Source organism: Papaver somniferum, chromosome 9 (genome assembly GCF_003573695.1).
Source record: "Papaver somniferum cultivar HN1 chromosome 9, ASM357369v1, whole genome shotgun sequence".
NCBI classification, from domain to species: domain Eukaryota; kingdom Viridiplantae; phylum Streptophyta; class Magnoliopsida; order Ranunculales; family Papaveraceae; genus Papaver; species Papaver somniferum.
This window is the reverse complement of record NC_039366.1, coordinates 24,326,692-24,353,685: the sequence shown is the minus strand read 5'-3', so window position 1 is coordinate 24,353,685 and position 26,994 is coordinate 24,326,692. Positions and strand designations below refer to the sequence as shown.

The 26,994-nt window shown below is 39.5% G+C and overlaps 1 protein-coding gene across 2 annotated transcripts; it reads right to left on the bottom strand.

Moving 5' to 3' along the window:
• Positions 1-17,533: 17,533 nt before the first annotated feature.
• On the bottom strand, positions 17,534-20,585 carry LOC113307715. 2 transcript variants are annotated; one of them, XR_003339255.1, is made up of 5 exons: positions 20,505-20,585; positions 20,291-20,387; positions 19,094-20,187; positions 18,432-18,558; positions 17,534-18,321 (listed from the first exon to the last, which is right to left on the bottom strand). XR_003339255.1 is itself a non-coding variant. In XM_026556163.1 (5 exons), exons 3-5 carry the CDS (start codon positions 19,154-19,156, stop codon positions 18,037-18,039), a joined length of 504 nt encoding a protein of 167 aa, XP_026411948.1. In that variant the 5' UTR covers positions 19,157-20,187; positions 20,291-20,387; positions 20,505-20,585; the 3' UTR covers positions 17,534-18,036. The 2 variants fall into 2 exon arrangements, 1 of the variants encoding a protein (XP_026411948.1); XM_026556163.1 differs by having other exon boundaries at positions 18,403-18,558.
• Between the last annotated feature and the right edge of the window lie 6,409 nt (positions 20,586-26,994).

The following is a 26,994-nucleotide window of genomic DNA, read 5'->3' as shown; positions in this document are numbered from 1 at the left end:
GGTCGCCGGTGCTGGAAGGACGCAAGCTGTCAGCGCGCCGGAAAAGATGCAAGCTGCTGTCCCTGGAAAGATGCAAGTTGTTAGCGTTGGATCTTGTTGGAACGAGCGTTGGATTGTCATGAACGCTGGTTTGGCAAGGCGCTGGCTTGGCACGGCGCTGTCTTGGCGTGGGTTCTGGTTCCGGCGTGGGCGCTGCTTTGGCGTGGCGCGGTAGCAATAAAGTGGGCCAACATATTCCAAGTATGTACTCCAGCGTTTCTTGTGTTGGTGAAAACCCTAGCCATAGGTATGCCTCCCATAAATCTGTAGAAATATTGTTCTTCTCTTCGAATATTACCGTAGTAGCGTCAACTACCTCATGAATAGTGACTGGTAATCGTTATGATGCAAAGTAGGTACACATGGGCATGCAACTGCTTCCACGAAGACTGGGCGTTAGGGTTTCTCTGAGATCCAAGGTTGCAGGCCAAGGTGACCAAAGGTCCTTCTGCGGATGTGCTCAAACAACAAGAGGCGGAGGTTGGAAGGTTGTCCAAAGAGTTGGAGCTGAAACAGGCGGTCTTCCAAATGACGAAGGACGTCTTCTTCGAGAAGAGCAAACCACTGTTGAATGTCTTCCTTTGGATGCATTTCTTTCTTCTGAATTTTTTTTTTTGAAAGGCAAATGAAACACCTGGCTTATGGTTTTGATTTTCTGGATTTCTGGGTTGATAGAAAAGTGTCACAGGGTTTTGGGTTATTATTTGGGATGAACCGTTTTAAGATGATGCCGTTTTTGGTTATGATTGTAAGTGATACGAACATCCCAGGGAAGATATGAAATCGTGAACGTTGCGTGTTGGTAGATGACATGGGATAAAACATAACATGGCTATTGGTTTTATCATTCCCGTGAAAACTTGAAATTGTAAACCATATGTTCTGTCTAGGAAAAACTTACTCGGTTTCCGGATCTCCTGATGAAAAAGGGATCCTCCGTGTGTAATATCGAGTTTTGTGGGAAGCACCGCCGCGATTGTGGAAAGTCCCCATTCGTTTTGAGTCACTTGATGACTGTATCGTTTGCTTTCGGTTTCTGTGAAGTCCCCAGCCGTCTCTTGCGGTTTGCGACTGGTAACCAGGTTGTCTGGTAGTCGAGTTGTGGATCTTGAACAGATCGCTCGCTTCTGCCGTCCTGATGTCTGGATCGAAGTATGAGATCGAGGTTTGAAAACTGACATTGTAACCGAAAGATCAATCTCCCACTGTGGTCGCCAATTGTTTATGGTTGAAAATCGTTTCTGCTGATTTTGGTAATTTCGGTGGATGAATGAGAAACAGATCTAAACCCTAAAAAAGTGTACTGCGCGGGAGTACTTTAGATTCGAGAGCTCAATCTATAAAAATCTGGCCTAAACCAAGAAATGGTCGTTCCAGATTTGCTTCGGTCACAAATAGGAGGGGAAGGGATGGTTTAGGGAGGGAAGCGAAGAGAGTGTTGAGACCAGAACAGTTCTGGAAGAGTAGTACTTGACTTGTATCAGAAGGTGAAAGCTTTGAGAAAGCTTGCAAAGTTTCCTTTCTGAGTGTTGTATTTTTCCCTGACCAAAAACTTGTTTTTCGGTGGAAATAGGTAAGACCTATTTATACAGGTCCAAGTGAAACGTACTCTGGCCTCGTAAGAAAAGAAACGAATGAGTTAAATGGGAAGACGTGGTAACGCCTGGTATTGATGGAATTGATGTTCCATAATGAGAGAGCGTTTCACCATTACTTACTGCATTTACTAACCGTTTTATTCTTATGACACTATCTTGAAACAGGCATTTGTGTATGTCGCATGCTGTAGACCGCCAAAACAAAACCCTAATGAGCATCCCCCAGTTTGTGACATACTTTTTTGATGTCTCGAGTGTTTTCGTGGAAAACATGTAGCATGTCGCTGGTGTTTGATAAGTCGAGCTTGAGAGACTTGCCGGCTCAGTGGCGACCTTCGACGGTCAAGATTTTGCATCTTAAGAGGAATCGTGGCCTTCGATATAGGCGCGACATGCCAAAGTGAAAGGGTTGCACGACATGTGCCAATGGCATGTGTGGCATGCCTTGGCCCTAGGTTGCACGTTGGTGTAAGTGGCAATGCTAAAGTGCAAGTGTTGCACGTCATGTGCCAATGGCATGTGTGGCATGCCTTGGCCCTAGGTTGCACGTCGGGTGTAAGTGGCAATGCCAAAGTGCAAGAGTTGCACGGCATGTGCCAATGGAATGTATGGAATGCCTTCGCCCTAGGTTGCACGGCTTGGCATGCCAGGTTGCAAGGGTTGCATGGCATGTGCCAACGGCGCGTGTGGCGGCTTTGGCCTTGGTTTGCATGGCTTGGCATGCCAGGTTGCAACCGTTGCTTGGCATGTGCTAATGGCGCGTGTGGCAGTTTTGGCCTTGGTTTGCATGGCTTGGCATGCCAGGTTGCAAGCGTTGCTTGGCATGTCCTAATGGCGCGTGTGGCGGCTTTGGCCTTGGTTTCCATGGCTTGGCATGCCAGGTTGCAAGCGTTGCTTGGCATGTTCCAATGGCGCGTGTGGCGGCTTTGGCCTTGGTTTGCACGGCTTGCCATGCCGGGTTTCAAGCGTTGTTTGGCATGTGTAAATGGCGCGTGTGGAGGCTTTGGCCTTGGTTTTCACGGCCTGGCATGCCGGGTTGCAAGCGTTGCTTGGCATGTGCCAATGGCGCGTGTGGCGGCTTTGGCCTTGGGTTGCACGGCTTGGCATGCCAGGTTGCAAGAGTTGCTTGGCATGTGCCAATGGCGCGTATGGCGGCTTTGGCCTTGGTTTGCACGGCTTGGCATGCCAGGTTGCAAGCGTTGCTTGGCATGTGCCAATGACGCGTGTGGCGGCTTTGGATTTGGGTTGCACGGCTTGGCATGCCAGGTTGCAAGCGTTGCTTGGCATGTGCCAATGGCGCGTGTGGCGTCTTTGGCCTTGGTTTGCACGGCTTGTCATGCGAGATTTCAAGCGTTGCTTGGCATGTGCCAATAGCGTGTGTGGCGTCTTTGGCCTTGGGTTGCACGGCTTGGCATGCCAGGTTGCAAGCGTTGCTTGGCATGTGCCAATGGCGCGTGTGGCGGCTTTGGCCTTGGTTTGCATGGCTTGGCATGCCAGGTTGCAAGCGTTGCTTGGCATGTGCCAATGACGCGTGTGCCAGACATTTTGGCATATGTGGCAAGTCGGACAAGGCTTTGGCGCAAGCGAACCGCTTGTATGTGCGCTTGGCACATGTGGCGGAGCCGGCCAAGGCTTGGCGCAAGGGAAGCGCTTTGTTTGTGCGCTTGGCACATGTGGCGGGGCCATCCTGGGCTTGGCGCAAGGGTTGCGCTTTGTATGTGCGCTTGGCACATGTGGCGGGGCCGGCCAAGGCTTGGCGCAAGGGAAGCGCTGGTATGTGCGCTTGGCACGTGTGGCGGAGCCGGCCAAGGCTTGGCGTTGGGCTTTCCGCGTTTTGGCGCAAGGGAAGCGTCGTATGTGTGCTTGTCACATGTGACATGTTGGCATGTTGTTGGCGCGGTGATGCGGCTGACATGTTTGGCATGCTGCTGGCATGGTAGTGCGGCTGGCATGTTTGGCATGATGCTGGCATGGTAGTGCGACTGACATGATTGGCATGCTGCTGGCACGGTGGTGCGACTGACATGATTGGCATGCTGCTGGCACGGTGGTGCGGCTGGCATGTTTGGCATGCTGCTGGCACGGTGGTGCAGGATTTAGGTTTTGGTGTATCGAAATCCTAATTTAGCGTTAAAAAAGTTACCCCGGTAATTCTTGCATGAGCACGTTAAATTATTTACTAAATGCGCTACCGGCGTTAGTGACGTCATGTTAGGTGCGGGGTTTTACGGTTTTACCCCTTGTCCTAAAACCACCATCAACAGGAGCATAAAAAATTCTGGTGCTAACAGTTTGGACGATGCTGAGATTGTTACAGGCGTAACGCTGGAAGAAAGACGACAGCGGATTTAAGAAAACCACCTTGGTGGAATAACAATATTCTGACAGCGCAGAAGAAGGTGAAGCAGAATATGTCGAATGGTACAACGCATAAAAAATCTGACCTACAAATTGGAAAATAAGGAAGGTATTCTTCACGTATAAATTAGGTGGGTGAACATCATGAGACAGTAAATCGTGAAATGGGTAAAACTGAGCCCATTTTGGAAAAACCCGTAGAAAAGCCTTAGGTTATTTCGAGTCAAACAAATGAGTCATAATACACCCAAATGTTTTTCAACTTAATCTCAATTCTAAAATCCAATTGCAAAGATCTGAAGATAATTCTTCTTCTTCTTCAACGGCATCGGCAGAAAATAGGGCTAGAAAGAAGCAAGTTAGGTGGAAGAGAACAGCAAGAAACTCTATAAATCCACAATTGGAGAGTATTAATGGAGGAAGCTCAAGTGAAACGAAAATATCGGAAAGTTCAATGGAAATTGATGTACCAGCGAAGAAGACTGTCTATAACCCTAACATTCAAAAGGGTGTGGTGGCTTCCCAAAATCCCCAGAAGGAAAATGTTGATATTCTCTTGGAACTGTCAAGGTTTGAGAAACTCCTCGACAGTTCGCAATCTAAAAGTGTTTCTCAGGGCTTGCAACCCTCAAATTGCTTTCTTGACGGAAACTTTGATTAATTAGTCTAACTCTGATAATTTCTTCAACTCTCTTAATTATGATAATTATAGAGCTATTCCTGCTATTGGTAGAAGTGGTGCTAATGTGGTGTTATAGAGAAATAGTGTTGACCTAGAAGTATTAAGAGCTGATAAAAATTTGATTCACTGTCGAATACATCAATTGGTTTGGAATGATTGGGAGCTTCTATGTATCTATAGGCCACCTCAGAATCATTTGAGAAACAAGTTTTGGAAGGATTTATCTTAGTATGCTACTCAAATAGTTAATCCTTGGTGTTTGGTTGGTGATCTTAATACCATAAAGTCATCTAATGAGAAGCATGGAGGAAGACTGAAATTGAACACTATAACTACTGAATTTAAAATTTTCATTCAGGATAGGAGCTTGATAGACATGGGGTTTATGATTCCTGTTTTTACTTGGTATAGTGGTGCGGTAGTGGAGAAGCCTATATTTGAAAGATTGGATAGGGATGTGCGCACAACTGATTGGTTCTCCATGTTTCCGGATAATAGATTTCTTCATCTCCCAAGAATCAGTAGTGATCACGCACCCATATTGGTGAACACAAATAGAACCAATAGAAGGAGGCAAAAGCATGCTAATAAATTTGAATATTACTAGACTGAGCATCCTGGTTTCAAAGATGTGGTTCATAATTCCTGGAATGGGAGTCAACATGAAATTGTAGAGAAGATTCTTTATATGGGGAAAAATTTTAATGAGTGGAGCAGGAAAACTTTTGGAAACATATTCAGAGCTGCTGAAGAATGTAACGAAAAACTTCTAAAGGTACAAATAGAAGCTCATTTGAGAGATACAAGAGATGAAGAGAAGAAATTGTGTGAGGAGATTGAGAAGCTCAACATCATGCAACAAAGATACTATGAGCAGAGAAGCAAATTTAAATTGATTTCAAATGTAGACAAGAATACTAGGGTTTTTCACATGTATGTTATGCAAAGAAAGAAGAAGAATCAAATTGATGCCTTAAAACTTCCTAGTGGTAATTGGGTGACAGATGCTAATGATGTTATACATTACTTGGTAAACCATTTTTCTTGTATTTTCAAAAACGATCCGAATGAAGACAGGTATTACATTCAATTTTAAGCAGACTTTAAAATTGACAGCACCAGTAATGACAATATTTCAAGGACTCCTTCTAAATAGGAGGTTTGGAACACCTTAGAAGAATGAAAAGTTTAAAAGCGCCGGAACCGTACGGTATGCCTGTTGTGTTCTACAAAATATGTTGGGAAATTGTTGGTGATGAGGTTACAAAGACGATCCGATACTGTTTTGCTACAGAAACTCTCCCCAAGGGTCTAAACCACACCAACATTGTGTTGATACCTAAGGTAAAACATCCCAATATTCCTTCAGATTTCAGACCCCTAGGTCTCACCAATATTATGTATAAAGTAATCACCAAAATTCTAGCCCAGCGAATGCGAGGACATCTTGATAAGCTAGTAGATAAAGTGAAATATGCATTCATTCCTAGCAGGTTAATTATTTACAACATGGTGGCAGCCAAAGATATCTTCCATTCCAAGTCTAACTCAAAGTCAATACTAGGTGCCTTTGCTTTAAAGATTGATATTAGTAAGGCTTATGATAGGATTAGCTGGAGATTCCTAAGTCATTGTCTTAGAATTTTTGGGATTGTAGGGCACACTCACAATATGATTATGCATAGTATTAGCACTGCTACCATTTCTATGGTTGTCAATGGACAGGAAGAAGGCTTTTTTGTAAGTGAAAGGAGTCTGCGCCAAGGATGTCCCTTATCGCCATATATGTACATTCTGTGTGCTCAAGGACTATCATGGATGATGAGAAAGATTGAGGATACTGCCTTGTACAATGGGTATCGAGTATGTAGACAGGCTCCCACAGTGTCACATCTAATGTTTGTTGATGACCCGTTGTTATTCGGCACCTTGGATAACAAGACCATCGACACGCTTCTCCTGATTCTAAGTATCTACGCGTCTTGGTCAAGACAATATGCAAATATGCATAAGTCTGATGTATACTTCAGTAAAGGTGTGGACAGCCAAAGAAGATTGGAAGTAGCTAACATTCCGGGGATGAAGCAGATGAACTGTACATCAACTCCTAAAATCAGCTCACCTAATATCTTCGCATAACTTCCTTGAAGACAAATTTGAAGCTAAAACTGCAGGATGGAAGCGAATATTCTTAACTCATGCTGGCAGAATAATTTTTATCAAGACGGAGCTAGGTTTGATTCCACCATTTTATATGGCTACTGATATGCTGCCTAAGCAAACTCTAATGCACTTAACAAAAATCATGAGGAATTTCTGGTGGGGACATGACAGGAAGGTCAAGAAAATGCACTTTATTAATTGGGATCAATTTGAACTTGAAAAAGAAAAGGTGGTCTGGGAATTCGATCTCTTCAGCATTTGAACATGGCGATGATAGCTAAACTGGTGTGGAAGTTTCTGGATGAGGAAGGCTGTATATGGGGTAAAATCATGAAGGCCAAGTATGTAAAAAAGGGTAATTTTGGGGAGGTGGAAAAGCCAACTAGCTGCTCAACCACTTGGAGTGCCATGTTAAAAGTTAGAGAGGAAATGAAAGACAAGTGATGTTGGTCAGTGGTGAATGGTGATAACTTAGATATCTGGGTTGATCCTTGGATACCAGGATTACTGAACAAAAGACCAGAAATGAGAGTTGAAGGTGAGCATAGTATTACCAAAGTTAAGGATCTTATTATCCAAGAAGAACACAGGTGGGATGAAATCAAGCTGCAGCAGCTGTTCAACTAAACTGAAGTTGCAAAGATAATGGAGATTCACTTAACCGGAGAGGATGACAACAACATTGCTGACAAAATAATATGGACACCTCATCCAAAAGGTGAGTTTTCTACAAAATCCTTTCTCAAGACTATGAATAATAATAATCCCTCGACTTCTACTTATTCAGAGTTCCCTTGGAAGAAATTCTGGAGCATAAAGCATATTCCACCCAAAATTCAGATATTTTTGTGGAGGTTACTTAAAAATGGTTTGCCAGTGGTTAAGAATATAGGAAATCACATTCAAGGAGTTAATGATGATTGCAGAATATTTGACATGAATCTTGAAACGAATGAGCATTTGTTCCTTTAGTGTCAAACTACCCAAGCTATTCTTTTTGCTTCTCCACTCAGTCTCAGAACTGGTGAACAACCTGAGCTAACAATTCAAGATTATGTGAGCAAGTGGCTGACTGAAGGAGGAGACTATGCTAGATTGAAGATGGGAGCTTGTATGTGGTGGGCTATTTAGAAAGCTATGAATGTTGTGGTGTTCAGAAGAGGAAAGATCAACATCAAGTCTGTCATACAAGATGCCATGTACTGGTACAACCTTGAGACCACAATAGAGGAAATATACATGCCATCTGAAAATGATATGCTGGAAGCTCAAAAGGACAGTTGGGAGTCACCGGTATACATGAAGATTAAGATTAACTTTGATGGAGCGGCTGGACCAAAGGGTTTTGCTTGTGGAGTTGTGGCTAGAGATTCTGAAACTAGATTTCATGGATGTCATAATAGGAGTCTTGACTATTGCAAGGTAGTGGAAGTTGAGGTTCAAGGGGCACTACTAGAGGTAGCTTTGGCTAGAAGTAAACGTTTCAGAGACATAATCCTTGAAGGAGACTCACTCATAGCTATTAATGCTCTCAGATTCTCTCACTACAAACCCAGTTGGAAATTTCAAAACAACATCAACGGAATAAGGGATGAACTCTCGGACTTCAATTCTGTTGAATTCAGGTATATAGAGAAAACTGCCAATAATATGGCACAGAGCGTTGCAGCTTTAGCCGTTGACACCCACTCCTCTAATGAGTGGCTAATTATCCCTCCTTGTATTACTCAGCTCATTATGAGCGAGTGTTCTTCTCATATGTATTTTTTTTTCCGTTTTTTTTTTCTTTTGTTTTTTTATTTTCTCGTTCAAAAAAGAAAAAAAAAAGACACAAAGCCATGATCACGAATATATTACTATTAATACATCCGTGAACCACCAGCCATAGATAATAAACCTGGCGTTTTTAGGGGCCACCCCAAAGGATTTAGGGGCCATCAATTTATACCCAGCCAAAACTCTAGTTAAGGGGTACCCTATATGATATTGAAGTTACATAAATGCCCTTCTGGTAAAACTGTATAAAAACCAAATCAAAAACAATTCTGCTCATTTCAACTCTTCTTCTTCCAGTTTCATATTATCTTCCGATTGTGGAAGAAAAAAAAAAATTCCTCGTTCAACCGAAACATCGCGCGCGAATCGTAAAATCAAACATCGTCGATTCGATTATAAAACAATGGATAAGAGAAATGAAACCCACAGACCTAGAACCAAAAATGTTGCTCGGGGTATCGATCCAAACATTGGAATTTTAGCAAGAAATAAATAAATTCTTGCTGCAAATGAAGAAGAACGCGAAACGCGAAGAAGAAGTACCGGCAATGTAGTCGGTGGTGGCGATTCCGAGACTCAAACACTTCGTCAACTTCAAATGGCCCCAATTAGGTAAGAATCTATCATTTTTGGGGTTTATTTCGCTTTAATTCGTCGAATCGAGAAAAAAAATTCTAGGGTTTTCGGTTATTTATCCAGATTCGGGCGATATGCATGCTCATTTACTTCCGAATGTAGTCGTGTTCTTCATTTTTCAAGAACATCGACAGTATTCGGGAGAAAGATTTGATGATTATCTGCCGAATATTGGTGGCCATATCTTCCTGGATACAAACTGCTAATAATCGGTAGTTTAATGAATTTTTTGGCTACCGAATATATTTAAGTAGACACAAAGTATTCGGAAGAACACTCACTACCGAATGTATATATTGAAAAAATCTCAAAATTTCTGATATAGGAAAAATCCCATTTTGGGGCCAGTATTTATTCGGAAGACAATATAATGTTTTATACCTCCGATTGTGTAGGATAAAATTTTAGAGTTTCTGAACTCCAGTTGATGAATATTCGGTTGTAAACATGTTTAGTTATATTCCGATTGTTTTTCATTCGGAAAAAATATGTGTCTTCTTACTTCCGAATTTGTACATTCGGGTTATAGATGTGCACTTTGTCTTCCGATTGTGTAGGATGAAAAATTTACAGCTTCTGAACTCCAATTGATGTATATTCGGTTGCAAATATGTTTAGTTAGCTTCCGATTGTTTTGTATTCGGGAACAATATGTGTCTTCTTACGTCCGAATGTGTACATTCGGGTTATATTTCCATACTTTGTCTTCCGATTGTATAGTTTGTAAATATTGTTCCTTTCTTTGTTGTTTAGACAAAGTCGAGAAGGGAGGAAGAAAGTGACAGCTAGTGCTAGGAGGGAAAGGAGTGCCAAAGATAATTCAGGTGCTCAACAAAGCGAACAAGAACAAAGCAGTCAACAAGGAGTGCAACCAACTGTTGAACAACAAGGCAGTGAACAAGGGGTGCGACCAAGTGTTGAACAAGCCGCTCAACAAAGTGCAGGACCAAGTGTTGAACCAGTTGATCCAGTGGCAAGAGTAGAAGAAGAAGGACAACCAAGTGGTACCCAAAAAGCCAAAAAAGGAAAAGATGTTGTAAGGAAGGATATTGCTAAGAAAGCATCACATCTTGTCCCTCAGCACTTGAAGAAGAAGGGTATTCCAGCAGGCACAATCCTTGGACTACCAGCGGATGGAGGAAAATTTATTTGGATACAAAGACTCATGGGCCAGAGAAATATATGAAACCGAGGTAATAAAATTACTATTTTTTATTAATGTATTGTCTATGTGTTATATCGTAATACTTGTATTAAGGATTTTTTTATGTACTTTAATAGGATCATCAAGATGCGGTCCGTCTACTCAAACCTACCGCCGCACCAACAAAAATGCTTGCGTGGCCTTTATCCGGTGAATGTGAAAGGTTCAAGAAATTGTTGCCAACTCGGGGTTAGCTAATGCCGCCGAGAATTCATTGTTGGAACATGATCGTGTGGCCATATCGGCGTTCGTGGAGAGAATGTATCCTGAGACCGATACTTTCCATATGCCGTTTGGGGAGATGACGATCACCCCGGATGATGTTGTGCAGATTCTTAACCTTCCCGACCAAGGCACAGCTGTGAAGTTTAACTACACAAAGCAGTTAAGTTGGGCACAACTTTATTCTCTAACTAACAAGTGCTTAGGTTGGGATGAAGAGACAACAACAAGAGTTTAGGAGGCATGCCAGTTATAGAACAAGACAGATCAACATTACAGCTTTGATGAATATGTTCGAGGCACCTTGGAGAAGGAAAAGAATGGAACGTTAACTGATGAGCAAGTGAACCACGCTGCCACTGCATATCTCCTTGTGTATTGGGATGTGTCATATTCCCCAATACTTCTGGCAACCGGATCGACGCCAACCTTATACAACTTTGGATCCTCTCCATGAAGTCGGTGACTATTCTTGGGGCACGGCATGCCTAGCATTCTTGATGGAAGAGTTGAGAAAGGCGTCGAGGCTAGGAACCTGCCAAGTTGCCGGGAACGTGGCTCTATTGCAGGTTTTTTCTTTAACTCTATAACTCACTCTATAGTTATTCGGTAGACAATACATATGATGCATATTCATAACTCCAAAGACGCATATTCGGTAGGAATTGATCCATCTTATTTTCCGAATGTTGTTATTCGGTGGCTAGGTACTTAGTTTTTTTCCGATTATATATAATCGGAAATATTTTTTGATATTACCGAATATACAGGCCAGAAAAACTAGAGGTTACTGAACTCCAAAGACGCATATTCGGTAGGAATTGATCCATCTTATTTTCCGAATGTTTGTTATTCGGTGGCTAGGTACTTAGTTGTTTTCCGATTATATATAATCGGAAATATTTGATATTACTACCGAATATACAGGCCAGAAAAACTATAGGTTACTGAACTCCAAATGACGCATATTCGGTAGGAAATGATCCATCTATTTCCGAATGTTTGTAGGCGGATAGGTACTCAGTTTTATTTCCGATTATATATAATCGGAAATAAGTTTGGAAATTACTACCGAATATACACAATCTATTTACTAAAACTTGGTTTCTTATGTATATAGGCATGGATCTATGACCACTTCCCTATCCTGAAGTTGGCCGGAGAGAACCCGGGGTGGTGCAAAGGTACTCCTAGAGGAACAAAGTATATATTTGAAGACAACCGTTCTAGGACAAAAGAGCAGCAGTTGATTCGCATGAGGGAGATTTTGGACCAATTGAAGGCCTCGGACGTATGCTTTGATCCATACAAGGAAGATCGAGCCAGTGGGCATATAAATGTTCGGTCGGACTTGTCCCTTTATTTTGGACCATTGTGGCACCCCACAGGATATGTGATGTATAACCCCTCTAGGGTGATGCGACAACACGGGTATATACAACATCAACCTGTGGAGAAAATGGGGGATTACTACAAATTGGAGTTGGAGTTGTGCTCTTCTAGTGGTGATAATCTCACGATTGTTCACACAGGCCCACCTACTGTTCTTGATAACTGGGATAAGAGGAATGACTTCATTATCGACACTGGTAAACGAACCACCCGAGGTGATGAAAATTCTCCAGACTATATGAGTTGGTATAACAAGGTATCACATCCTTTGGTTATCCGTGAAATCAAATCCAACACTACTGCGGCGGGTTCAAGTTATAATTGTATCATCAAAGACAAACCAGCTGGTTATGATAGACTGGTGCGTGTTCTTATATTTTTGTTCATTTTATATTATTCCTATAAATCTTAGGTAATTACCGTTTGATGTTATGTCATTACGTATAAAAAACAGGTGAATAGGTTCAAGCGTGTTTCCAAAAGTATAAGTTTTTCCAAATTCTGATTTTTGGGCCATCGTACATTCGAAACTTTACAAAAAACCTATCCTCCGAATATCACAAGTTCAAAACAAACCACGCCATGGCTCCAGGTGGTTCCAAGGGCCAATATTGAAGGTTAGACAGCCCATATTCGGAAGTTTTGGTAACTAATTTAACTTCCGAATATTTCAAAGACAAAATTTGAAAAGTATATGTTTTTCCAAATTCTGATTTTTGGGCCATCGTACATTCGGAACGTTACAAAAAACCTATCCTCCGAATATCACAAGTTCAAAACAAACCACGCCATGGCTCCAGGTGGTTCCAAGGGCCAATATTGAAGGTTAGACAACCCATATTCGGAAGTTTTGGTAACTAATTTAACTTCCGAATATTTCAAAGACAAAATTTGAAAAGTATAAGTTTTTCCAAATTCTGATTTTTGGGCCATCGTACATTCGGAACTTTACAAAAAACCTATCCTCCGAATATCACAAGTTCAAAACAAACCACGCCATGGCTCCAGGTGGTTCCAAGGGCCAATATTGAAGGTTAGACAGCCCATATTCGGAAGTTTTGGTAACTAATTTAACTTCCGAATATTTCAAAGACAAAATTTGAAAAGTATAAGTTTTTCCAAATTCTGATTTTTGGGCCATCGTACATTCGGAACGTTACAAAAAACCTATCCTCAGAATATCACAAGTTCAAAACAAACCACGCCATGGCTCCAGGTGGTTCCAAGGGACAATATTGAAGGTTAGACAGCCCATATTCGGAAGTTTTGGTAACTAATTTAACTTCCGAATATTTCAAAGACAAAATTTGAAAATTATAAGTTTTTCCAAATTCTGATTTTTGGGCCATCGTACATTCGGAACTTTACAAAAAACCTATCCTCCGAATATCACAAGTTCAAAACAAACCACGCCATGGCTCCAGGTGGTTCCAAGGGCCAATATTGAAGGTTAGACAGCCCATATTCGGAAGTTTTGGTAACTAATTTAACTTCCGAATATTTCAAAGACAAAATTTGAAAAGTATAAGTTTTTCCAAATTCTGATTTTTGGTACATTCGGAACGCTACAAAAAACCTATCCTCCGAATATCACAAGTTCAAAACAAACCACGCCATGGCTCCAGGTGGTTCCAAGGGCCAATATTGAAGGTTAGACAGCCCATATTCGGAAGTTTTGGTAACTAATTTAACTTCCGAATATTTCAAAGACAAAATTTGAAAATTATAAGTTTTTCCAAATTCTGATTTTTGGGCCATCGTACATTCGGAACTTTACAAAAACCTATCCTCCGAATATCACAAGTTCAAAACAAACCACGCCATGGCTCCAGGTGGTTCCAAGGGCCAATATTGAAGGTTAGACAGCCCATATTCGGAAGTTTTGGTAACTAATTTAACTTCCGAATATTTCAAAGACAAAATTTGAAAAGTATAAGTTTTTCCAAATTCTGATTTTTGGGCCATCGTACATTCGGAACGTTACAAAAAACCTATCCTCCGAATATCACAAGTTCAAAACAAACCACGCCATGGCTCCAGGTGGTTCCAAGGGCCAATATTGAAGGTTAGACAGCCCATATTCGGAAGTTTTGGTAACTAATTTAACTTCCGAATATTTCAAAGACAAAATTTGAAAAGTATAAGTTTTTCCAAATTCTGATTTTTGGGCCATCGTACATTCGGAACTTTACAAAAAACCTATCCTCCGAATATCACAAGTTCAAAACAAACCACGCCATGGCTCCAGGTGGTTCCAAGGGCCAATATTGAAGGTTAGACAGCCCATATTCGGAAGTTTTGGTAACTAATTTAACTTCCGAATATTTCAAAGACAAAATTTGAAAAGTATAAGTTTTTCCAAATTCTGATTTTTGGTACATTCGGAACGCTACAAAAAACCTATCCTCCGAATATCACAAGTTCAAAACAAACCACGCCATGGCTCCAGGTGGTTCCAAGGGCCAATATTGAAGGTTAGACACCCCATATTCGGAAGTTTTGGTAACTAATTTAACTTCCGAATATTTCAAAGACAAAATTTGAAAAGTATAAGTTTTTCCAAATTCTGATTTTTGGGCCATCGTACATTCGGAACTTTACAAAAAACCTATCCTCCGAATATCACAAGTTCAAAACAAACCACGCCATGGCTCCAGGTGGTTCCAAGGGCCAATATTGAAGGTTAGACAGCCCATATTCGGAAGTTTTGGTAACTAATTTAACTTCCGAATATTTCAAAGACAAAATTTGAAAAGTATAAGTTTTTCCAAATTCTGATTTTTGGGCCATCGTACATTCGGAACGTTACAAAAAACCTATCCTCCGAATATCACAAGTTCAAAAAAAATTGTTTCCTGGAACCAAACAACACCATAATCGGAAAGAAAGTTGACTTATAACATAACCGAATATTACAATCGGTAGGTTGTTTAACAAAATATTCTACCGATTTCGTATAATCGGCTAGTTTTTATATTAATAATACTCCGATTACATCCACTACATAAAGTTCAAACGGCCTTAACCTTACAATTTCGTCAAAAGCACCTAAATCCATACTCCTAATTGACCATAAAAATATTAAAACAGATCATAACTTCCAGTGACCATAGAAATTGTCCCTCTTGATTTTGTAGCATCCTTCATGTTCAAATCGTTTCCCGTAGAGGTCCACATACCGGCGATCCGCAAGATTTCTCTGAAATTACGAATGAGTAACAAGTTAGTACTAACTTTTGTTAATGTGAGTTGGAGTTACAGAGATACTTACTCGTTTTTCATACGTCCACCAAGGAAAAGCGTTCCTAACAAACCGTTCCTCATCTTCAAGTTTGTCAATCTCCTTATCGAGCGCATTCTTTCTCATCTTAATGTCATTGGATGATCTTCGAATTCGATTACCATCTAAGGCCTCAAATACCATTAAGATACGATTCCATATCTGCTCTTCGGATTCCGATTTGTGGAGCTTGTGAACACGATCATGAGCAGTTACCACAACCCACGCTCTATAAATAGCACAATCTTCTTCTTCGGCAAAAGCAATATCCATGTTTTTTGTTATGAAAATTAAAACTGAAGAGAGGAAAGATTTTGGTGCAATTCGGGTGATAGATATGAGTTTCTTCATATAGGTTTAGGGTCCAACGGCTCTTTTTGTTTTTCCCAAAAACTCCAACGGCTAATTTGACGAAAGTTGAATGTGGAGAAACCAATAATCGGTAGGTATTGGATTTAGCATATCTACCGATTATGGTAGCTTTCAAAATTTGAATTTGCGCCAACTTATAATCGGTAGGTTTTGTAATATATTTAACTCCCGATTAACGCTGAATCCAAAACACGAACCAAGAAATACTGCACCGACTACAATCGTAAGTCTGGGAAATATTTTGGCTTCCGAATATATAAGGGTAATTTCGCCATTATGAATTACGCGAGATAAGGGCTGGCTACATTTTCCCTTTGGTCGACCTTTTTTGTTTTATTGTTGGCCCCTAAATCCTTTTGAGTGGCCCCTAAAAATGCCAGGATAATAAATTCGGCTGCTTTATTTTTGGCACAAAAATCATATTCAACTCACACTCAACTACTCTTGGACCATTTGTCCGGCTGTCCCTACCCAATCGACGCATGAATAACAGGTGTACTGATAATAAGAAAAAAGTTATTTTTATTTGTTTGTCATTCTAATCAAATTAGGGGCTGTATGTATGTACGTGATAATTGGTAATCGACTGTTAATGCTTTCCCAAATCCATGAGAGAAAAAATTGTTTTGGACACGAGCAAGTTTGTAATTTCTGTGCTTTCGTGTTACGTTCAGAGTAAAAAGACACTAGGAATCAAAAACATAGCAATACGTGTTGGCACCAAAAACATTCTCCAAGCTACGGAGGTTTAAAGACAAAGAAGAATTTTGTCCAAATTTGCTAGACTGATCGCATTTTAGAATGATTAATTAGGATGCTGCTAGATCAAAAATATTTATGGAGCATAAAATTTTCGAAAAAGAAAAAAAAGAAGCATTTGCTTGATAAATTCTTGCTACTACCTACTTAGAAATCGAGATTGCCAAATCCCTTATAAAACATACCAATATCTACCTCCAGACCAATCGGAAGTAATCCCGATTCCGGGCATCAGACATGTTTACATAGCCGAGGCTCTTTTTTTTTTCTTTTGTCAAAGGAGCTACCTGTACTGGTGGTACTCATGCAAAATTGGCTTCCTGTCCAGGATTCTTCAGCACTTTTTGAAGCGTGAATTTGGGTTTCTCATGCATGTATCCATGAGAGAAAAAATTGTTTTGGACACGAGCAAGTTTGTAATTTCTATGCTTTCGTGTTCCGTATCCTTCTTTTCTTTGAGATCTTAGATTCATTTTTCTTCTCTATTCAATAACAAAGAGAAGTCTGAAATTGAAATTTCGTTGAAGCATCGCTTTGCTTCTGGACTATATTCAATAACTTTCGTTGAAGCATCGCTTTGCTTACTGATCTAGTCTTCTTGATTACTTGATTTGTTTGGTCTCATCATGATTTTTTTTTTTACAGGTGAATCAAAATTGAAAATGAAAGACGGAAAAAATTCAGTAGATTTGAGAAGTGAGTGTGACTCAGTTGACTCACGGAGTTGATAACGGAGCACAATGAGTTGAGGGTGTGGCCAAGGCTTTAGAATATTTGCATGATCAAAAGGATCCTCCTGTAATCTACTATTGCCTGAATAAAGACTAGTATCAACTATCCCTAACTGTATTCTGTTCCAGTTAGTATTTCCTGTCTAGTGTATCATCATATTAGAAAGAATCTTTCCATTTTGTTACTACCGACACTATAAGGTCATTGTTAGAGTTTACCTGTTAGAGAAGGTTACCTCTTTTTCGCCAAGTTGGAACTACCAGTACCATCACTAACCATAACCTTGTCAGAACCACAATAAGACATATAAGAATTCAATAGGCAGAACTATTACTCATATGTATTACTTGTTGCACATGAATTAGGTAACCACTGCACACCTTCTGAGTTTGAATCAGAAGGACATGGAACTCTAACACCAGAAAAAGCAACAAAGTTCATGTTCTTGAGATGAACTTGAGTCTTCGTCATCCTCACAAGACCCATCAACAATATGAGAACCAGTAAAAAGCTTTTACATACATATATACGAACATTCATACTAGGATCAAAAGGAACATACTCCAGTGTGCCAGTACTCTTTAAAGCATGGTTCTCCTTGTCCATTGCCACTATCCACATAGGATCTTTAAAATCGTCTTTATATGTCTCTTGTTCTAAGGGATTGATAAAATCGATGTAAAAGCAACAGGAATCATAGAGAGCTGAATGCATACAGGTGAAGAAATGCAAAGAAGATGACACTATCAGTGTAAGACAAGGGTAAGACTTCCTAAAGAACATAACCTGTGCAAGTGAGACCCTTTCCGGAGACGAGGGTGATCTAGGATAGAGATGAAATTGATATTCTGATACTTTGTGAAGCTCTCGGAAGACCTAGTATCTTCTCATTGAAATCCTTAAGCTGGTTGTCATTCGAGTCTATGTCACATGTAAAAACAATCAGTTGTTCCAACACCGGAGCATTCCTTAGCAAACTTTCCAAGAGCACTAGTTCATTACTGCATCTTACAGCGCCTCTGACCTTGATCAACTTTAAGTGCTGGAACATGGTTGAAAAGGACAATCCAGCAGCATCCCAATCCTCGACTTTGTCTAGTGAATTGGACTACATCAAGGAAAACAAAAGAGTATAATTAAATTATGTTACTCACATAGACGCAGAAAATCGAATTAGGCATGTTATTACATGTATCGACAAATGTAGAGATTCTATACTTGGAGCCATGGTGAATAAGACTTGTAGTGCACACAAGCTGCCTCTTGTAAGCCACAACTGAAGCTTTAGACGTCGTAAGTTGCAAAGTTGAGAGGGCTCACTTACCAACTCAGGTCCTGAGATAACCTATCCATACAATAGAAAAATCAAAATTTAGATGTGTTAGATCTGTTATAGGTTGTTTTGTTGGATCTAAATGTGTTCTACATTCTTGCAAAACGTTAATTTGAATGCCCATTCAGACATGGCTACATTTGATCACACACAAAATATACGCACTGCATCTAATGATCGACTGATGTATCATGAGTTGCCACACTTAACCTTACTGCCAAAGGACCAAGAAGGGAATAAATTATGATATACTTCCTAACCTTGTTAATTATCCTTCTATGTATCTAGAAAATCAAGATATATTTGGAAATGTGCTACTGCCTACAGCATCGGCAAACTCCAAAGTGAGAACAGTCCAAACAAATTTATCTCAACCTGTTTAGGATACTTGTATCTTATGACCACAACCACTATCTAGCTAGTCTTTACATTAGAGAAGAGGATATTTTCGTCGCACAAAGCTATGAAGCAACAAAAAGGTATGAAGGGAAGTAATAATATACTAGCCAATGCTAAGAACACAAATGTATGAAGGGAAGTGATATACCTCAACAATCCCGGGAGATAATTTCAGCACTCCGGCGTTATGGAAAGATTTAAGAAATTTCATCGTAGATTCACCAAACTTCTGTCTATGTACCACTGAAAGATGTGATATGTACCACTATACTCATCAACCTTGTCATCATTTTCGTCAGCAAAGTAGGTAGAATATGAATCATCGAGTACCATTGTTACATCAACAGTGACCAGAGATGATAAGTCAGTGACAAAGGTAAAATTGTCTCGAAACATAAAATCCTGGCAGACAAATGTCTTCAACTTAGGAGCAGTGAGGCGGATAGGCATTGTGGGATTGAAGCTTCCAACTTCCTTCTTTCTGTACCAAATGTTCCGTATTTCCAGATGTTCTAGGAGGGGTGCATAGATAATGAAGTTCTCATGGTCTCCCTTAACATTAATCTCGATACATGCCAGTATCAATGTTTCGAGGACTGGACAGCTGGAGATCAGTTGATTTGCTGATTCCATATTTCTGTCTAATGTAAAGGAGCGTAGACATAAGTACTTCAGTTGCGGTAAAGACATAGAATCTGGAAATCGAAGTTCAGCCATCTCTAAATCCTTCATAACCAATTCCAGTTTGGTCAGAGATTTACAATGGAATAAACCATCCGGTACTAGTGCGAAATCTAACAGCCAGTTATTGTTCAGATGCATGGAAATCTGTTGAATCTTACGTCCCATAAGTGCATACACCCATGTTTGTATACAACCCATCATTAGATCTGGACTAGGATATTCCTTGGGAGCCACCAGACTAAACTCATGTAGATAGCCGGGATCCTGACACAACAACACCCTGTTAACCGAATTCATAGAAAGTTTTCCTCTTTAGGAAATCTAGAAGAGGTTTCATGAGTGAATCTTAAGGCGAGGACCGATCTCCATATGTGTCTCCAGCTTTTGGACACCATCGATGTTCGCACCATTTCTACGATGTCGAGATAGGACAAGATTTGACGAAGTATTTCGTTTGGAAGCTTACTAATTAAATCTTTATCCCTAGAATTTGGGGCTGATCTCAAATCCATTTTTTACTCAATCGCAAGTTTACCCCAGTTGTTGAAACTTGAAACCCTAATATATAGAAAGCGATGCGTCCATTATACCCTAACCAACGAGTTTCTCAAAAAAAACATTCCAGTAATTAAAACAAATAACATGAACAACAAACAATTACCTGATTATAGAAGATATATCAAAGATCGATCTTTTACAGATGAGATCTAGGTTTTCAAAAGGTTTGATTTTTCGCCCAAATCTTGAAACTGAAAACCCTAATTCAAAGGAAACGGTACATCATTAGACTCTACGCAACAGGTTTCTCAAAAAAATAATTCAAGTAATTAAGAACAAACAGTATGAAGAACAACTAAATGAAAACGAATAATTACCTAATGCTAGATATGTAAAGATCGATCTTTTCTCGGCTTTCGAAAGTTGAGCTCTCTAAAGTTTGATTTTTGAATCCCCCCCCCCCCCCCCCTTTCAGCAAGAAGACAGTAATAACAGCTAATAACAGGGGAGAGTTAAAAAAGGAATTTAACTCGGGTCGGTATCCAAAACTCAACCCTTAAAAAAATGAGAAATTTCCTATTTAGTCCAAAAACCCGACGTAGTCCAGCGGGATAGAGAAATTATTCGGTAGTCCAAAAAGGTTTAAAAATACCTAAAATTACTAGCCTACCCTCACTACTCACGTATGGACCGTATATCTCTTCTTCTTCTTTATTTTTCAGACGAAAACTTCATCTACTTTTTCAGAAGAAAACTATTCTTGTTTCTTCTTCTCAATCAACAACACCAACATCTAATTCAATCCTAAACCCATGCTTAATCATCTCTCGAAACTCATCATCATCAGCAATAGAAACCAAATTCATCGGAAATCTAGAAGGATAAGCTAAAGAGAAAAATCGAAAACAAATCTGGAGAGAAAACTATGGAGAAAGAGAAAAACCGAAAACAGGTGAAATTATTCACCGGGTTTTCGTTGACGGCAGCGATTTATCAAACAAGGAGTAGTTTTGGCATGGTGGTGATGGTGGCGTTGGAGAAACTATGGTTATATATCTTTGTAACAACAATATTTGTACTTCTTTCTTTCTAACATTTCCATTTTTTATTTATTTATGTACTTATCCTACAATACATATTAATATGTATTTGAAGAATTCATTGATTTTTATATGAACCTTTTTGTTTTGTGTGATCCTGTAATACATATTGATATGTACTGCTACGAATATCAATAGTTTATATTGATCCGACCGTATATTCGTATGTATTGTAGAAAAAAGTGATTGATTGATTTGTAGGAGTATATATTAGTATGCATATGAATATACTGCAGTACGTATTTGGTTGTACTGACGAAACTGGATAGTTTTTTGACAGCAAGAGCAACGACAATGGCTTAAGGTTTGGTATTTGAATGTTTTGCCTAAATTTGAATGTGTACTAGTAGAAATTGCAGTACATATTTGGTTGTACTGACGAAACTGGATGGTTTTAGACACTGTGAACTGCAGGTACATATTTGAATGTACTGTAATATATACTGTGAAAATCTGGGTGCTCCTATAATACATACGGATATGTACTGACTGAGTGACTGAATGTTTGAATGTTTTACAACCAAATCAATATATTTCCTTCTTGATATATTGCCTTTCAAATCTTATTTATATAGATTTGGATTTGTCTCTGACATGTTGTGTCCTCTATGTGGTTTGGCCGATGGAACTTTAGATCATCTTTTCTATCATTGTGATTTTGCCCGAGCAGTATGGTTTGTTCTCTACCCACAGGTGTTTTCTGCCCTTGCATGTTTTCATAGCCTCAGAGATTGGTTTTCTTCTATTTTGTGTGTAAAACTTATCAGTATGTAGTGGTCCATAAGTAGCATATTAGTTTGTGTGTAAAACTTTCCAGTATGTAGTGGTCCATAAATAGCCTATTAACACATTGAAACTACATATTGACATGTGAAAACCTATCAATATGGATATGTAGTATGTGAAAACCTCATTTACCCTGTCAATATGTAGTGTTACTTACTATCAATATGTATTGCAGGATTAAAATTTTGTTGAATATTATCCTACATTACATATTGTGATGTACTAATTTTTCCACTATAATCATGTCATACGTATTCTGATGTACTCATTTTTCCAGTATAATCCCGCATTACATACTGTCGTGTACTGATTTTTAAATCCTGCAATACATATTGTGTTGTACTGAATACATATTTTCACCAAGCTTATACAAATATGTATTAAAGTTTGTTGAGTTATATTTCTTGCATAAACTTTCTTTGCGCCAGGTTTTACAGTATATGAAAATATATATATTGTCAGTATTTAAGGCTGCATACTCTTTTCTTATTCTTTTATGTTTAGTGATACACACATTTTTATGTCTAATTTGTCTCGATTCTATATATTGATAGTGCTCATTTTTGTACTTATTATGGTGTTTTATGTGTGTGCAGGTATTTTTGGCCAATAAACATTTTTTGGAAAAATCGGCTCGAAAAGTTGTGCGGGGCACCCCCGGAGGACATTTGCTATTCGGACTCTCACTTTGGATAAGGGGTAACCTAATTACTAAGGGGCAACCCATTTCCAGACGTCTACTATTCACACCCCCACTCTGGATAGGGGGAAACCATCTTCATCATTTGAATTCTGGTTTTGGCGGGAAACCAAACCAGCGGGCATGCAGTTTAGAGATCACATTTTGGGGAAGATTTAAGGAGATTCAATCTCGGATTTTTGTTGGGCTGGACTTCCTAGAGCATAACAGGGTTGGTATGATCGATTGGACCCAACCAATTGGGCTAGATAATCCGGGAAAAGCAAACAGAGATGGAGTTATACACGGACCCTGTATGGAGTATTTTTGGTATTTCAGGGAGACTAAAGGCGAGATATTGTTTCCTAAGATGATTTTCTATCTAAGGAAGATTTGCAGATTAGTTGGAAAGCTTAGAAACGCGTAAAGAAGTCGGCATAGAGATTATTGTCGTGGCTTGCACGAAAAGAAAATGAAGAAATTTAATTGATATTTTTAGGTTTCTGAGGAGTATAAAAGGTGTGCTCGAGTCCCAGGGAGGGTGACAAAGTTATTGGAGCAGTCGCAGAGAACTTTAGAACACTACAGAGCTGAAAAGATCGAGTTGCAGGAAAAACCCATATTTATGCTGCTGCTGCTGAAGAACAAGTGTTGCAAATAAGAACATCGTCTCAAATTCGTAACACTGCTACAGTGATTTCTTTGTAACAGTCGTCCATTGTTTTGCAACGCCAGTACACCGTTGCAAACAATCAGTTTTATAGTTTTTCATCCTTTTAATCAACTTTTGAACCATAAACAAATATTTTGAGCAAGTGATTAATATGAGGAGCTAAACCCCATTGCTGAGGCGATAGAGGAAGCTATTTTTTCCAACAAGAAGTGGTATATTCTATTTTATCTATTTATTTGCAGTTATTTTATGATTATTTGCCTTGATTGAAAATTGTTTGAATGATTTTTGTTAAGTAATTGTTATTTCTTTTGATAGAGCATGCTTGGACCTAGGTTTTTGATGTTCTATGCTTCGGATTTACACTTGTTATTTTGAGAATCTACTTGTTGCAATAGTTAGAATCAAATTGAACGAGAAAATTTCATAAATATAAATATTGGGATTAAATCACTTTGAACTTGGAAAATAGTGGAATCTTAGCCTTAGTGTTCTTTTAATATTGATATCATCTTTGGTTGAGTTTGCTACAATTTTTAGTGTGTTTTCTATTTTAGTTTTAGAATTTAAGTCTATATTTTATCCTTCGCAAGTCTGAGAATCGAACCACTTTTACCACTATCTACAAATTACATCAATTTTTGGCGCCGCCGACGCGGATTTGTTTTTAGGGTTTTAGACTTAGTTTTATTTTATTTATTTTTAGGTTTTTATTATTTTTGTTCTTTTTTACGTTTTTGGGTATTTATCTTTTGTCTACAGGTTTTGGATCATAAAGAGAATTGAGCCAAGGAGTTTGGTGATTTCGTAAAGACTGGATCTTAAAGCATAAAGACTTGGAGTGAAAGATTAAAGCGAAAAGAACGGAAAAGAAGACAATTTATTTTTAGTTATTTTATTTCTTAGGGTTTTGTTTATTTTTCTTTATTAAAAAAGAAGAAGAGAGAGAACTGTATTAGGGTTTGTTATTTTTGTAATTTTTCTTTTCTTTTTGGACACTTTGGACATTAAACTCTGGGACATTATTATTTTTAAACCCTAAGGAAGGGTTGGTTTAAATATAAACTGTGTGCAGAGAAGGACGTTGATTACGATATCACCTCGGCCCCTCGGGTTCGTACATGATATAGGAGTCGTGGCCCGAGTCGACTTCAGCGGTTCTTCCCCCGTCTGGTACGGGACGTAAGTTTTTTCGAAACACCCGTGAATCCCATGTCAGCGGGTTTACTGTATTCCTTCGTTTGCATATATGCTGAGGACTTGAAAACGGCTGCTTTAATTTCCTAGTAAAGGGCAAGGACTGGCCATAAAAGATAAGGGTTCGGATTTCATCACCGTTCTCTTCTTTCCCGCCTTAGGAAAACGAAACCAAACGCGAACCTAAGCCTAAAATTTTGACCAGAACGAGACCTATAGGGTAACGAGCTTAATAGGAAAGTCGTTCGAAAAATATTGGTTACTCTTTTGAGCATACTTCGAAGTTCATCATGGTTTCTATGAGTTGAATGCGTGACTGCGCCCCCTTGTAACCGGTGAGGCCTTGGGTATCAAAGCTCCACTGATCTTACCTCGCCTTGATTCAACTTACTTTGACTCGGATTGATTCCAGAGGGGTTTGCTCAGATGCTCTCTATAATAACACTAGGTTTGATAACCGTCAGAAGTTTGACCCATATTCAGAAACCTATAATCCTGGTTGGAGAAACCATCCGAACCTATCATAGTCTAAGGGCCAAAGTCAAGGTCAGTTTAGTAATTCTAATGCTCCCCCAGGTTTTGGTTACACTAAGGATTCATCAGGCCCAGAAAATAAAACGACTAGCTTAAAGGAATCTATTAAGATGTTAGCAAAAACTCAGGATATGTTAGCACTGAGCCAAATTAGTTTTCAGCAGGAAACCAAGCAGAACTTTCAAACTAATTCTCAAAGCCTTGCTAAGATAGAACTTCAAGTCGGCCAAATAGCAAAGATCTTAAGCGAGAGAGATAACGGAAGGCTCCCTAGTCAGACTACTCCCAACCCTAGAGGAGTTCATGAAGTAGGTGCAAAACCATCGAATCAGTTGAATGCTATTAGAACCCTTAGGAGTGGAAGAGTAGTAGACAATCAAGTAACCATGCCCGATAGTGAAAATATTGTAGTTCACCCCTCATGATCTCATCCCTCAGGACCACTAGATGAGGGGACTGATAAAATTTCCGATGATGCCAACTCGGTTCCTGAGAGGTCTAATTCTGTGCCTAGAGCCCCATTTCCCCAGCTATTAGCACCAACAAAGAAGGAATCGAACTTTAATGACATATTGGAGGTTTTTAAGCAAGTTACCATAAACCTTCCTTCATTAGATGCAATTAGGAAAATTCCTGCTTATGCCAGTTCCTTAAGGATATGTGTACGCGAAAGCGAAAACTTAGCGTCCATAAGAAAGCTTTTTTAGCTAGTCATGTAAGTTCAATCATTCAGAACACTACCACTCCAAAGTACAAATACCCAGGTTCCCCAACCATTACTTGTACAATAGGTAAACACCGGGTAGAAAAAGCTTTACTTGACTTAGGATCCAGTGTGAACTTACTGCCATACCATGTGTACTTACAGCTAGGACTTGGCGAAATGAAACCTACTCAGATAACACTGCAGTTAGCTGATAGGTCTGTCAAAATTCCTCGAGGTGTTATCGAGGATGTTCTTATTGAGGTCGGCAAGTTTATTTATACAGTGGATTTCTTGGTCCTAGATACCCAACCTGTCCCTGACCCAGAGAACCAGATACCTGTGATTTTAGGTCGCCCATTTTTAGCTACGTCTAATGCGATCATAAACCATCGAAATGGTATGATGAATTTATCCTTTGGTAATATGACTATCGAAATGAACATTTTTAATGTCAGTAAGATACCTTATGAGCTAGATGACACATGTGTTGAAGAGGTGAATGTGATAGAATCCTTAGTTCAGGAGTCATTACCAAACATCTCGTCCGAAGACCCATTAGAGAGTTGCCTATCCCATTTTGGTTTAGATTTTGACGATGACAGTACCATTGAACAAGTGAATGCTCTATTAGATTCTAGCCCTGTGTTAGACACTGATAAATGGAAAGCTAGGTTCGAACCACTACCAGCTTCTGAGACTACCTTAGTTCCTTCCTTAGAAGAGCCCTCTAAGTTGGACCTCAAACCACTACCAGATAACCTGAAGTATGTATTCTTAGGCCCATCTGAGACTTTACCTGTGATTATTGCTTCCGACTTGGATAGTGATCAGGAAAGTAGGCTAGTAAAAGTACTTCAAGATAATAAGGAAGCTTTAGGGTGGTCTGTAGCAGACATTAAGGGTGTTAGTCCTACCATTTGTATGCATCAGATTCATTTAGAGGAAGACTCCAAACCTTCTAGGGAGATGCAACGTCGACTGAACCCTAACATGAAAGAAGTAGTTCGAAAAGAGGTTCTTAAGTTGTTAGATGCGGGCATTATCTACATCTACCCAATTTCAGACAATAAGTGGGTCAGCCCCGTTCAGGTTGTTCCCAAGAAATCAGGTATCACTGTAGTCCAGAATGATGATAATGAATTAATCCCAACCCGAGTGACCAAGGGATGGCGTGTCTGTATCGACTATAGGA

What these genes read in the sequence shown, in the direction of transcription:
- LOC113307715 (XM_026556163.1), bottom strand. Translation starts at nt 19,156, where the DNA reads ATGAAATTTCTTAAATCTTTCCATAACGCCGGAGTGCTGAAATTATCT. An exon ending in TATCTCCCGGGATTGTTGAG is followed by an intron (nt 18,559 to 19,093) that starts GTATATCACTTC and finishes TTGTATGGATAG; the next exon opens with GTTATCTCAGGACCTGAGTT. An exon ending in CTCTACATTTGTCGATACAT is followed by an intron (nt 18,322 to 18,402) that starts GTAATAACATGC and finishes TCCTTGATGTAG; the next exon opens with TCCAATTCACTAGACAAAGT.